This window comes from Notolepis coatsorum (genome assembly GCF_963971535.1).
Source record: "Notolepis coatsorum genome assembly, contig: SCAFFOLD_1166, whole genome shotgun sequence".
Taxonomy (NCBI): Eukaryota; Metazoa; Chordata; class Actinopteri; order Aulopiformes; family Paralepididae; genus Notolepis; species Notolepis coatsorum.
Window position 1 is genome coordinate 30,819 of NW_028174746.1, and position 14,231 is coordinate 45,049.

Consider the following 14,231-nt stretch of genomic DNA (forward strand, 5'->3'; position numbering starts at 1 on the left):
GTTTGCTATAAACATCAAAGATGTAGTTATGATACTGCATACGTATAAAAGATTTTCTTTTATTGTTTTTAAAGATGTGTTTTTTTTTTTTTTTTACAAACCACTTGAATCATAGCCACGTTAATAATGCTTGTAATAAACGAAACCGTTTGTAAATCCGTCAATATTTCAGCGAGTTATGAGTATGTTTGTCTGTGCAGCTCACTCACTCTCACTCAAGGCTGACCTGCGCAAGATGGCGGCGGTTCAGTGACGTCGCTCTCCATTGGCCGGCAGCGCGGGCAAGCTATCTAGTGTTCTATATATATCTATAGATATCTATGGGCACAGGTGCCAGTGAGCGGATTCTCCCGGGCTGCAGCTGGAGGCTACTCGTCCTGAGCATAGATATATATATAGGGTCCTGAGGACCTGAGACTACTCGACTGCGCCGCTCACGGAGGAGATACAACTGGGAACGAGGTTACGGTCAGCTGATCGAGAGGGTCGGACCAGCAGCAGCCAGTTGGATGGATTTTCTAGCTTCTGAAAACGAACTACAGTTTTGATTCTGTCGCATCGCTCCAGTGGATGGATACACTTATGCTATAGCTATTCGAAGATAAACAAAGCTGCCTGGATGAGAATGAATGGAATACTGTGTCCTAACGTTAGTCAGATGGTCAGCTATCTTGCTGTTAGCTAACGTTAGTACAGCTATAGCTCTGTTGACGAGCTTTTTATAGCCTCTTGCACGCAGCAGCAGATTGATTGATTAATTGAAAACTTTATTAACATATTGCAGAATGGGTACAGTACAGCTCAATACACACAATTGTTAAGGGGATGCAGACCAGAGAAATACGTTCGTCTTGTTTACATCAGGGTCCTACTCAGTAGCTACTCAGTAAGCTAAAATGTTCAACTTGGGATGATTTTAAAAGATTGAACTCTCCTCATAACCAACACAAGAGAAGAAGCCAAGAAGTAAGATATGGGTGACAGCGGTGAGCCCACCATGGAAACGCCTGAACTGCCACTTGAGGTAAGAGACCTGTTTGCATATAGCAACATAAGTTAACACACTATCTTAATTAATAGTGGGCTCTTTCTATTATGTTGTTGATGTTGTTTTCACATTTAGGTAGGCTATACAACGTTATATTATGTTAATATTGTAATGCAAATGCTCATCCATTCATTCGTAAAAACCCGATAATGTATATTTGCATATCATGGCGCCTGGGAATGGAATACGTTTGAATGGCAAATTAAACAAACAAGTCAGTCTGATGTCTTTCAAGCTGTCTGAAGGTAAAGAGGGATGTTGCGTAACATGGCAGAGTAAACCACTCATTTTACACTCAGGAGATCACTAAGTAGTTGTATTGGGGCTGATGTGATCTGTGAGCTCATTTTACATTATATATTTTATATTTATGTATTTTGTGATTCAGGCTGTGTTAGACGGTCATGTCTGCCTATTCATCTTGTATTTTAAATGGCTCTGCATTTGTTATTGGTTGTCGAAATAAAGCTAAACTAAATGAATTCAACCTACATTGATCTCAATAGATGAGTAGGGGGTATCTGCAGAGCCGCAGAGCCACGGCTGGACGGGTTGGAGGCGGTCTGGACAAGTATTAGTGGTCTGGACAAGTATTTGCACTACTGCGCACCATTTTCAACTTCACTTTCGTCTCGTTTACATAGGTACATAGACAGTAATGTTACATCTAGACATTTATGACATGTAATAATAGAGTAAACTTGTAAATAGACAGTAATTGAAAAAACCCTCAGCTCGGAACTAGGCAAAATCTGCATATGGCTCGCCGACAACAAACTATCATTACACATGGGCAAAACAGAGTCCATTATCTTCGGTTCAAATAACAAACTCAGCAAAACAGACGGGCTTCTCAGTTACAGTGGGTGACAATATTGTCACAAGGAAAGATGAAATTACCTACCTGGGTTCCATCCTAGAGGCTAATCTTTCCTGTGACAAAATGGCATCCAATGTAATAAAAAAAGTCAATCAACGAACTCTATTCTTGTACCGGATCTCCTCCCTGGTAAACAAGAATACCCTGAAGACTCTGGCAGGAGCACTCATTCAAGGGTACTACGACTATGCTTGCACCTCATGGTACCAAAGCACCTCAAAGGCACTAAAAACCAAATTACAAACATCTCAAAACAAACTAGTCAGACTACTGCTTGACCTGACTCCTAGAACCCACCTCACCCCTGCACACTTTGCCAACCTAGGATGGCTTAGAGTAGACGACAGAGTACAGCAACTTGCAATGGGCCTGGTCTATAAGATACACTACACGACCAAGGTACCCATGTACATGTCAAAATACTTCCCAAAGGTCAGTGAATACCACGATCACAACACCAGAGGGAGCTCCACAAATCATGTAAAACCCAGATTCGGCTCAAACAAGGGACTAAACACGTTTCGCAATTATGCCACAACAATGTGGAACGCCCTACCCAAAGCTGTAAAGGAATGTAAATCACTACCCACCTTCAAAAACACTCTCAAAGAACACCTACGGGAGACTGCAATTCAAAACTGGCCCCTACAAATGTCCTAACCCAGTTGTACAATAAAGACCAAGCATGGCTTTGTCAGTATTCCAATGTACAGCCCCACCCAACCCCACCCCACCTACCCAACCTCCTCCAATGTACAGTTTCCATGTCAAATGTATGTCAGTATTCCAATGTACAGTGTCCCCCTACCCAACCCCCCCCCCCCACCTCCAATGTACAGCCCCACCCCACCTACCCAACCTCCCCCAATGCACAGTTTCTATGTCAAATGTATATACTCTTCTTCTGGATTTTTTTAGTATCACAAACAGTACTGTATTTGAAAATCTGGTATGTCATAAATGTATAGATGTAGCAGTACTGTCTATCTGTATGTCATGTGTGTCATATGATGAATTGAAAATGGGGGACCCTGATGGAAACAAGACGAAAGTCTTTCTCAGGTCTGCATCCTCTTAACAATTGTATGTATTGAGCTGTACTGTACTGTACCCATTCTGCAATCTGTTAATAAACTTTTCAATCAATCAATCAATCAATCAATGTTACATCTAGACATACCAGATCTAGTAATAATAATAATAATAGTCCCTCAAACTGCAGGACATGTAAACAGTCAAGTTGCAGAACAACTGTTTGCACAAATGAGAAAGAACAATTACTTTTTAACGCAGCAACTACCATCGACCCATCTGTTCCTGATGAGAAACATCCTAGAACACTTCAACAACAACAAAAACAAGAAGACTCACTACTTCAACCGTTAAAAATTAAAAAAAAATCTAACCCTAACTAACCTTACTGTCATGCACTTGTCCTAATAAACTAACCTACACTGTAGCACTCAACACTTTATGAACATTGTTACTGAGACGAAAGTTAAGTTTACTCTATTATTACTAGATCTGGTATGTCATAAATGTCTAGATGTACACTTTATGAACATTGTTACTGAGACGAAAGTTAAGTTTACTCTATTATTACTAGATCTGGTATGTCTAGAGATGTAACATTACTGTCTATGTACACATCATGTCTAGATGTACACTTTATGAACATTGTTACTGAGACGAAAGTTAAGTTTACTCTATTATTACTAGATCTGGTATGTCTAGATGTAACATTACTGTCTATTTACAAGTTTACTCTATTATTACATGTCATAAATGTCTAGATGTAACATTACTGTCTATGTACCTATGTAAACGAGACGAAAGTGAAGTTGAAAATGGTGCGCAGTAGTGCAAATACTTGTCCAGACCACTAATACTTGTCCAGACCGCCTCCAACCCGTCCAGCCTGGCTCTGCAGATACCCCCTATTGCAATAGATCACTGAGGGCAAGCCTTCATTTACTATGAGGCAGTGGCGGCCGGTGGGTGCTTCGCCACTAGGGGCGCTATACCAAACATTTTGCAAACATGTACAGTACCACGCAACAGACTCATGGCAAGACGTGAGCGATTCGACTCACGCTCACGGCAATGAATCGGCTCTTATGAACGAGTCGCTCAGCTGTTACTACAACAACACACAACCAGTCAAATAAAGTATAGTCTAGACTCTAATTCACAACTTGAAACACAATATATAAATAGAAAAGTTAGAAACAAAACTCGCCCCGTCTCCAAACACAGGCAGATCTCTCCCTCTCTCCTTCTCTCTCTCACACACAGCGCGACGTGGAATCGATTCGTTACACAATCAGACCTATTATATACCAAGAATAACTTCAGTATGAGTACAGGGCTGTACACATATTTTGCATATTGTTAAACGAGCCAAGGCTAGCTATTAAACTATCGATATGAATCGAAAATCTGGGACCCTGATGTAAACAAGACAAACGTCTTTCTCTGGTCTGCATCCCCTTAACAATTGTGTGTATTGAGCCGTACTGTATTGTACCCATTCTGCAATCTGTTAATAAAGTTCTCATTCATTCATTCATTCAAACATAGACGATATTGAACAAGCCATAATCCACGTATTTTCAATCCGAGAGAGCTGCAGTAGTTAAATCAATGAGCCATCGACACAGTCAGTGTGGTAACGTTATTATTGCATCCAAGATTGATACACGGCTGGCTAGGCAGTTGGTAGTCATAGTCTTGTGTTATAAAATAAATAAACAATCAGCAATGTCTCGCTTCATGAATGGCCAGCAGTAGCCTAACAGTACTGCTCCTAAAAAAAACTATTTACAAACGTTAACGTTAACCACAGAGAGAGAGAGAGAGACTCACTGTTTAGTTGACACGTCCAGGGATTGCCTTGATAAAGTGTATAATCCACTGTTGATGTACAGTATTCCAGACCACTGTCCACTGTGTCCAGACTGCATCCGCCATATAGCTTGTTAGCCAAGTGTTAGCTTGTTAGCAGTTGGTCACACAACACAAGTACTTCATTCCTTTGTCCATTTCCGAATTCAAACTACCTGGCGTTCTATCGCCATGCTCTAAGACAAACTCTAACCTTAACCAACTTTGAAAGAGTGCCTAAGCTTAACAGTCTAAAGCAGGGGTTCCCAAACTATTCAGGCCAAGGCCCAGAAAATAAGGCGTCAGAGAGCCGCGGCCCAATGCACATCGTCTGGCCTTTTTTTTTTTTTTTTTTGCCAGGCGACCGATTTTTTAAGCCAAATATCACTTCAATCCTATTAAGTTAGTTCAAGTTAGTTATTCATTTATATGTGCTATTTATGAGAGGGCTAACTTGTTGCAAAATAATAATGATAATAATAATAGCCTCATTAAAATACTATTGTTGCTTCGGTTGTTTTTAGCGTTTTATGTGCATAATCTGTTATTTAGTTTGAAATGTTCGTTGAAATAAGTAGATTTTTCGTTTTTGTTTATTTATTAAGTTAATATAAAACCATATAGTCACATTTTAGAATACAACTAGAAACACTGTCCTGGCCTGCTTCTAAGTTCAGTGGCCTGACAAAAAAATAAAATAAAATAAAATTTTTTTTTTAATTTTTTTTAATTTTAATTTTAATTTTTTTTAAATCATCTCGCGGCCCACCCGTGGCTGCTCGCGGCCCACCTTTGGGTCGCGACCCCGACTTTGGGAACCACTGGTCTAAAGAACTTGCAGTCACGGCACGCTCAGCTGCATGCATCTCACAACAACACAAATCTCTACCACCAACGGAGGACCAACCTAGGAATAACCTAGAATTGGAACATTAGAAATTGGATTCGGCCAATCAGAGATCGTCTCTGTGAAATTCTGCTACGGAAAAAAATACTGGCGTCCGCCAATCAGAGAGCGTCTCCGCGAAATGCGGCTACAGAAATTCTTGACGCTACTGGCTAGACCGCTTCAAATCGCGCCCGGATTCCAACATAATAGTCATATTTCAACGCACAACGCGTTATGCACTGATTGGCTGTGACGGATACAGCGATCAAACTGTGACGCACACTCAGAGCGCTATCGTGTCTAGCCCGGGCCGAGAAATACGAAAAAATAAAAAAAACGTGATGTCACTTCCTGCTCAGGAAAACGAGTGTTTTTTTATTTGAGATAATAACGTTATATTGTGCATTGGAAATACAAACATACTTAAAATTAGTAAATATTATTCATTTTAAACATGTTTATATTATTTATAGGGCTATAAAACAAAAAACTAAAAAGTTTTATTTTCTTCTTCTGTGATTTAACAGCAGGTGGGTCGGCGCCCTTGCGCCCCTAGTGGCAGAGCCGCCACTGCTATGAGGTCAAGAATACGTATATAGCAACATAATAAATGCAAAGATAATACATTCTTATTCTGATAGCATCTTAAACTATAGGCCAGGACAGATAACGTATATAATATAACTCTTTGGTTCTGACCCAAAGAGGGTCAGGGACCTGCCTATGTTATAATGTGACTGGGTCCCACAAGATGAAACTTTTGACTTGAAGTCCCATGCATGGAAGAGTTGAAGAACCCCTGTATCGGGGGAGGATGTATATAAATGAAAATTGTCTATTTTCTGTCAATATTCTGTAGTTATTGAGCCTGTATTGTGAACATAATCCACTGTGTCACATTCCTAGGCCTACATATAAATTAACCACCCAGTTAACCCAGTAAATCATCCCAGACACTCAGCTCTCTCGTCATGTAACGGTACAGTACATCTCTTAGTATGGCTGTAGTAGGCGGAGCCTATCCAATTACATTATGCATTTGTATAATGTTTGTTGTGTGTGGGTGTGGGTGTGTGAATCCGTGCAATATCTCGCAAACTATAGGGCCGATCAGCCCGTGCTTTGGCACTGAAAGTTACAGAGGCACAAGGATAAGCGTGTAGGATCATGTTAGTTATATGTTTCAGATCAGGCAACTGGGAGTATTTTGGGGGAATTCATTTCCAGCATTCTTTATTGACTTTCATGTAGTCCTTTGTGTATGCCTAGTTGTGGTACACCTTTTTACCGCCAGACGGCAACAACAACATCTTCAAATGCTGCCACCAAGACTACTGCAGGGGGTCAGCACAGAGAGAGACAGTGCAATATTACAGACAGTTGGCCTCTCCCTCTATCCCAGCATGCTTTACAGTTGCAGCTAAATCTGTGGTTCTAACAGTAACAATAATTTATTTTGACCTGATCTAACCACCACTGCTGCAGATGATCGTTTACATCCTGACTTTCCTGCACACCTCGGACAGGAAGGAAGCTTCGCAGGTCTGTCGGAGCTGGTACGATGCCAGTCAGGACCTACGCTTCCAGGTAAGCTGGTTTGGGCCAAAGATGGAAATGTAGACTACAGTACATCATGTTTAATGGATATTTGATGTGTGTGGTATATAGACTAATTGGTATGGCAAAGGTTCATGGTCTTTCTTTTTTCCCGGAAATCTCCTTCTAGCTACTTATTCTATGTCTATAATTTTCTCTCTCTAATGTACATTATGACATAATAATTGTAATTGTAAAATGTAAATATGACCCTACAAAGTCAAACTGCAGTAACAGTGTAGTTGCACAGTGCAAAGGCAAATAAAGTCTGGAATGGAAAGTCAAGTAAGAATTCTAACAGTTTTCTCTTTCTCTCTCTTTCTGTCTCTGTAGAAGAATTTGACGTTTAGGTTCCCGGCCTCAGCCTCATCCCTGGATTTGATAAGGGGTCTTGGTCAAAGGTCATGCAGCAGTCTGATTATCAGCCACCTGGACGGGTCCAGTACATCCAGAGCCCTGCTACTGGAGGTAACGTTACACTATGCTGAAAAAGACATACATGTCAGTCATTATTACTGGAGGTAACGTTACACTATGCTGAAAAAGACATACATGTCCAGTCATTATTACTGGAGGTAACGTTACACTGCTGAAAAAGACATGCATGTCAAGTCATTACTACTGGAGGTAACGTAACGTAAAACTATGCTGAAAAGGACGTACATGTCAGTCATTATTACTGGAGGTAACGTAACGTAACACTATGCTGAAAAGGAGGTACATGTCAGTCATTATAGATTATAGTCACTATAGATTCTTGTACCGTATCTCCTCTCTGGTAAACAAGAATACCCTGAAGACTCTGGCAGGAGCACTCATTCAAGGGTACTATGACTATGCGTGCACCTCATGGTACCAAAGCACCTCAAAGGCGCTTAAAACAAAATTACAAACATCACAAAACAAACTGGTCAGACTACTACTTGACCTGAACCCCAGAACCCACCTCACCCCTGCCCACTTTGACAACCTAGGATGGCTTAGAGTAGACGACAGAGTACAGCAACTTGCAATGGGCCTGGTCTACAAGATACACTATACGACCGGGGTGCCCATGTACATGTCAAAATACTTCCCAAAGGTCAGTGAATACCACAACCACTACACCAGAGGAAGCTCAACAAATCATGTTAAACCCAGATTCGGCTCAAACAAGGGACTAAACACGTTTCGCAATTATGCCACAACAATGTGGAACGCCCTACCCAAAGCTGTAAAGGAATGTGAATCCCTGCCCACATTCAAAACCGCTCTTAAAGAGCACCTACGGGAGGCTGCAATTCGAAACTGGCCACCGTAAATGCCCAAAACCCCCACCACCTCCTAATAGACAGTCTCCTCCCCACCGCATGTATATATTCCCTCCCCGCCGTATGTATATTTCCCTCCCACCCACCCACCCCCTCCTAATGTACAGTCCCCTCCCCATCATATGTATTATACTCTGTCAGGATCTAGGGGTAACAGTACTGTATATTTGAATACCGCTTATGTCACAAATGTATCAGTACTAAATACCTATATGTCCCTATGCCATAAATGTCATGTATGTTGTGTATGTCATAAATGTCTATATGAATTGAAAATGGGGGACCCTGATGGAAACAAGACAAACGTCTTTCTCAGGTCTGCATCCCCTTAACAATTGTATGTATTGAGCCGTACTGTATTGTACCCATTCTGCAATCTGTTAAATAAAGTTTTCATTCATTCATTCATTCATTAATTCATTCATTATTACTGGAGGTAACGTAACGTTACACTCTGCTGAAAAGGACGTACATGTCCAGTCACTTGACAACAGAATAGAAAATAACTCGGCTACAAATAGATAATTCCCTTAAAGGTCCACTCCACTCAAAAACAGGATGCATGACTTTCACTATACAGATTGTTATTTGTAAACCGTTTTCACATTCTTCCACTGTGGGGAGGCTTCTCTGTACTTCCTCAAAATCTGAGCCACCTGTTTGACACAACTGATCCTGCGAACCTCTCATGGTCACTATCTCTCTCTCTCTCTCTCTCTCTCTCTCTCTTAGTGCTGTCAGGCGATTATATTATACTGTATATTTTTCATTAATTTTGAGTTAATTTTCATAACATGATAATTTGCTGTGTAATTAATTAATCAATCTAATTAACGTGATAAACGGACAGCCCTAATATATATATATATATATATATATATATATATATATATATATATATATATATATGAGAGAGAGGTTGAGTCTACATGGTCCGCATTCCACCTGGCTTGCAATTAAGACTGTGTGTGTGTACTAATGTGTGTAGAGACTCACCACTAGAAAATTATCTGCTTATTCAACACAACTGTATGTGGTTGAATCTACACCATCCTCATTCCAAGCCATCAAAAGTCCTACTTAATCATGGGGTCTCATAGTTCAGTTCAGAAAATCATACAGTTTATTCGAGTAGGAAACTGGTAGGAACATGTATTGGCCCTGAAATGTAAGTTTGGCAGAATAAAATATGCAAGGTTGTCTTCTGTGGTCAATAGTAAAACAATAAATACTAGACTTCTGGTATGCCAGCAGAGGGCACAGACGCATAAGAAGCCGAGCTCCCGGGCAAAGTGAATTTCAAACACTCAAGAATTCAAAGAAAACATTCAACCAAGACAGAAAGGTAGATGAGTGGGAGAAAGAAAGGGAAGAACCGAAAAAAAAGTAAAAAAACATTCAATAACTTGGAAAACGAGACGACAAAAGGACCAGACACCGAAGCGAATGCCCCCGCTAGCATAAACAACCAGCAGCAGGCCGCCAGCGCGCAGTCAGGACATGAGCCGAGCATGGACTAGGTGGGCATAGTTGAAGCGATAAAATAACTGAAAACCGACTTAAAAGAAGAGCTCAGGAGAGTTAGCGAAGACATAAAGGCAAAGCTCGATACTATCGCCTTTGAGATACAGAGTCTAAATCAACGAGTGGACGAGGTGGCAAAATGGAGGACTGGATGGCGGAGATGTCGGATGCACTCAGAGCGAGTCTAGAGGAACACCGAGTCGCACAGTACAGGTTAGTTGACCTGGAATCCAGGGCGAGGAAGAACAACATCCGCATATTCGGGATGGAGGAGGGAAAAGAGGGGGACTCGGTTCCAAAGTTTATCGAACAGTTCCTCAAAAACGAGTTATCGCTCCCACCGGACATATAATTCAAGCTGCAAGGGGCCCACCGTGCACAGGCCACGAGACCGCCAGAAGGCGCTGCGCAAAGTCACATTATCGTTATCTTCCATGAATACCTGACCAAGGAGCTGGTGTTGAGAGAAGCATGGAAGAAGGGAAAGATACAAATGGGCAACAAGACGATCTATATCGACCATGACTATGCACCTGAAGTCGCGAAGAAACGAAGGGAGTACAACTGTATAAAAAAAGCACTAAAGATAAAAGGAATCCGCTTCCAGACTCCACACTACAGCATGAGGATCCATTGGGACACCGGAGTCAAGACCTACACGAGCGCAACCGAGGCGCACAGCGAGCTGAAGAGGCGAGGCATCACGGTGGAAGAAATGGAAGGGGGAAAGGAGAGGGATGGAGGAGAGGGAAAGCGGGACCAGACACCGGCACCAACACCAGGCAGGCAGACGGGTCGAGTAGCAGCACTGAGGGCGAGAGAGAAGCTCAGCGAATACATACGTCGTAAATAACAATGAGTGGAATCCTTCGGACCGGTCATGACGGCCGTGGTAATGTTCAAATAAGCCGGACACTTGAAAAAGGCCACAGGCCGAAACGTTGTGTTCAAGTACATTAAAACTTGGGAACACTAGACGGTGTGCAGACTTTTCTTCCACAAACATTAATGTTCAAATAAGCGCCCGGGAGGAGCGAGGTCATTTTTATTAGCGTAGGTTTTCTTTATTGGTTAACGTTGGATTTAAGGGATGGAGGGGTTTCAGTTGGTCACCTCGTCTCACACCCTTAGCGAAGGGCCCTCTCCCTACGAGGGGCTTTCCCTCGCACTTACCGACGGGATACATACTGAAGAGGAGTGGGTGTTCCCCCCTCGTTTGGAGGTCACTGTGTGCTAAATGTTACATGTTTAATGTCGGGAGAAAATGTATGGTAAGGGGAGCCGCTAATGTATGCAAGAACCGGAAAAGGAATTTCGGGAAACCAAAACTTGAAAAAGGCGTCTTTGAACGTCAACGGTCTTAGTAGTCAAAAATAGAGCATGAAAAGTTGAAAAAGTTTGGATATCGAAATACATTTTCTAGTTCTTGCAAGAATAATAGGAAGAGAGGAGTGGCAACCCTGATTTCGAACTCTCTAAATTTTTAACTGATAAAAGAGAAAAAGCATAGAGAAGGGAGGTACTCGATAGTTACATGTAAAATAGATAACGTAATGATAACACTAGTGAACACATACACCCCTCCCGAGAGCGACAGAAGATTTTTCAAACTCTTATTTGACACAATAGCCTCTGAGGCGGAAGGGATGCTGATATGTGCAGGGGACTGGAATACTATATTGAATTATTCACTAGACACAACAAGTAAATCCAGACACAACTCTCAGATCAAAGGACTTGAATATCTTGATTAGTGAAGCGGGAATGATGGAGGTATGGAGAAACCTAAATGCAGGAGAAAGGGACTTTACTCATTACTCTGCGACGCACAAGGTACACTCTAGGCTAGACTTCTTTTTAATAGATCAGAGAGAGACACACAGGGTGGTGAGCTGCTCGATAGGATCGGCAGATATCTCGGATCACAATATGGTATATCTGACCATACACTTGAACAACAGACAACGAGACACACTCTGGAGGCTGAACTTGGGGATTCTGCATGGGGAGGATCTCGTGAATCAGATCAGGAAGGAGATAACCGAATCTATTAAAAAGAATGTGGACAGCCAAGTGAAACCGACCATCCTATGGGACACAATCAAGGCAATTATGAGGGGATACCTAATCTCAAAGACTGCACACTTGAATAAGTATAGGCAAATGAAATATGATCAATTACAGAGAGACTTGAGAAAACTCGAGCAACAGGTGCAGGGAGGGGAGGGGTGACAGGGAAGCGTCTATATTTTCTACAACGGAGTTCGGCGATTTGCGAATCTGATTGGCCACTGACGTTTCTGGTCATGTGACATGTGCGCCCAATAGCGTGACGAGCTGTGTCTTTGCCCATTTCCGCGTCGAACAGCCTGCAAAGCACCTGGCGTTCTATCGCCTAACCCTAACCCTAACCTTAACCGACTTCGAACGAGTGCCTAAGCCTAACCAGTGTAGAAACTTGCGGTCCCACGATTGGGCGTACATGCCACATGACCAGAAATGACACTGGCCAATCAGATTCGCAAATCGCCGAACTCCGTTGTAGAAAAATAACAGGCGACAGAGGGAACAGATGAACGGGATAAAATCACAGCTTGAGGAGATGGGAAAAGGAGAGCTAGAGAAGAATTTAAGATACACAAAACAAACCTATGAATCAGGCCCGAGGGCAACCAAGATCTTAGCAAAACGACTCAGGGCCCAGCAGAGTAGACATTTTATCCACAAGATCAGGGAACCCCAATCAGGAGAAGCGACTTATGAACCTGAAGAAATTCAACGTATATTCAAGGAATACTATGAAAAGTTGTACTCACAACCCGAGATGGAAGACGAGGAGAAAATTGTACAGTTTTCATCATCCTTGGATCTCCAGAGTATAGGGAAAATAGAGAATAAAGCCTTGATCTCCCCATCACAAAGGAAGAACTAGATATAGCCATAGGAAGACTGAAAGCAAACAAAACTCCAGGGAGCGACGGGTTTCCAAACGAGTGGTACAAAAGCTTTAAAGAAGACCTGGCCCCAGTAATGCTAGATTCTTTTAACTGGACACTTGAAAAGGCAGAAGCCCCCCCGTCCTGGAAAGAGGCGGTGATATCAGTTATACCAAAAGAAGGGAAGAATAAGGAACATTGCGAATCATATCGTCCCATATCGATGTTAAATGGGGATTACAAGCTGTTCACATCTATACTAACTAGGAGAATGGAGGACATCCTCCCTGACCTGATTCACGAGGACCAGACAGGGTTCATAATAGGCAGACAGACACAGGACAATGTTAGGCGCACTTTACATGTGATAGAACAGGTGGAAAAACAACAACTCCCAGCAGCCTTGGTGAGTTTAGATGCGGAAAAGGCCTTCGACAGGGTCAGATGGTCCTTCCTGTTTAGGTCTATACGACAATCCAAATGCCAGAGTAAAGATTAACGGTAGCTTGTCGGACAGATTCAAACTGTTCAGAGGGACGTGCCAGGGATGTTGTGCAAGCCCCGCCCTCTTCGCGATTTTCGTAGAACCATTAGCCCAAGCCATTAGAGAAAGTAAAGAAATTAAGGGTGTTAGAATAGCAAGGGGGGAACACAGGATAGGCCTTTTCGCGGATGATATTATAATATACCTCCAAAACCCAAATTTGACCTTCCCCAAGTTAATGACCATACTAAATGATTATGGCTGAATGTCAGGATATAAGCTGAATGTCGCGAAAACCCAGATTCTCACTTACAGTAGTGGAATGAGGAATGATTACAAACTGAATTGGGAAGCTGAATCAATGACCTACCTGGGAGTGATTATCACCAAGGATATGTGCAAATTAGAAGCCGCTAACTACAATAAGATTAATGATAAATTACAGAAGGACTGGTCGAGATGGGCTACACACATGATGGATTTCAGTACCAGAATAGAAGTGATCAAAATGAATATTCTGCCAAGGCTGTTGTATCTCTTCCTCTCCAGTCAAGGTCCCCGACTCCCAATTCATAGCATGGGACAAACCGATATCTAGGTTGAGTAGGTTCATATGGGCAGGGGGCAGACCTAGGGTGAAATTCAAAACATTGCAAATTGAAAAAGAGGGAGGAGGCCTGA

The 14,231-nt window shown here is 42.1% G+C and overlaps 1 protein-coding gene across 1 annotated transcript in view; it reads left to right on the forward strand.

Annotated features, from left to right (window-relative positions):
- Positions 1–643: 643 nt before the first annotated feature.
- LOC311247479 (uncharacterized protein) overlaps positions 644–14,231 on the forward strand; it is a gene marked incomplete at its 3' end in the record, with an annotated part of 33,428 nt that continues 19,840 nt past the window's right edge. The window contains exons 1-3 of the mRNA XM_084338519.1: positions 644–1,024; positions 7,186–7,287; positions 7,630–7,764. Coding sequence (XP_084194645.1) covers positions 974–1,024; positions 7,186–7,287; positions 7,630–7,764 — 288 coding nt within the window. The remainder of the gene's footprint in view (positions 1,025–7,185; positions 7,288–7,629; positions 7,765–14,231) is intronic.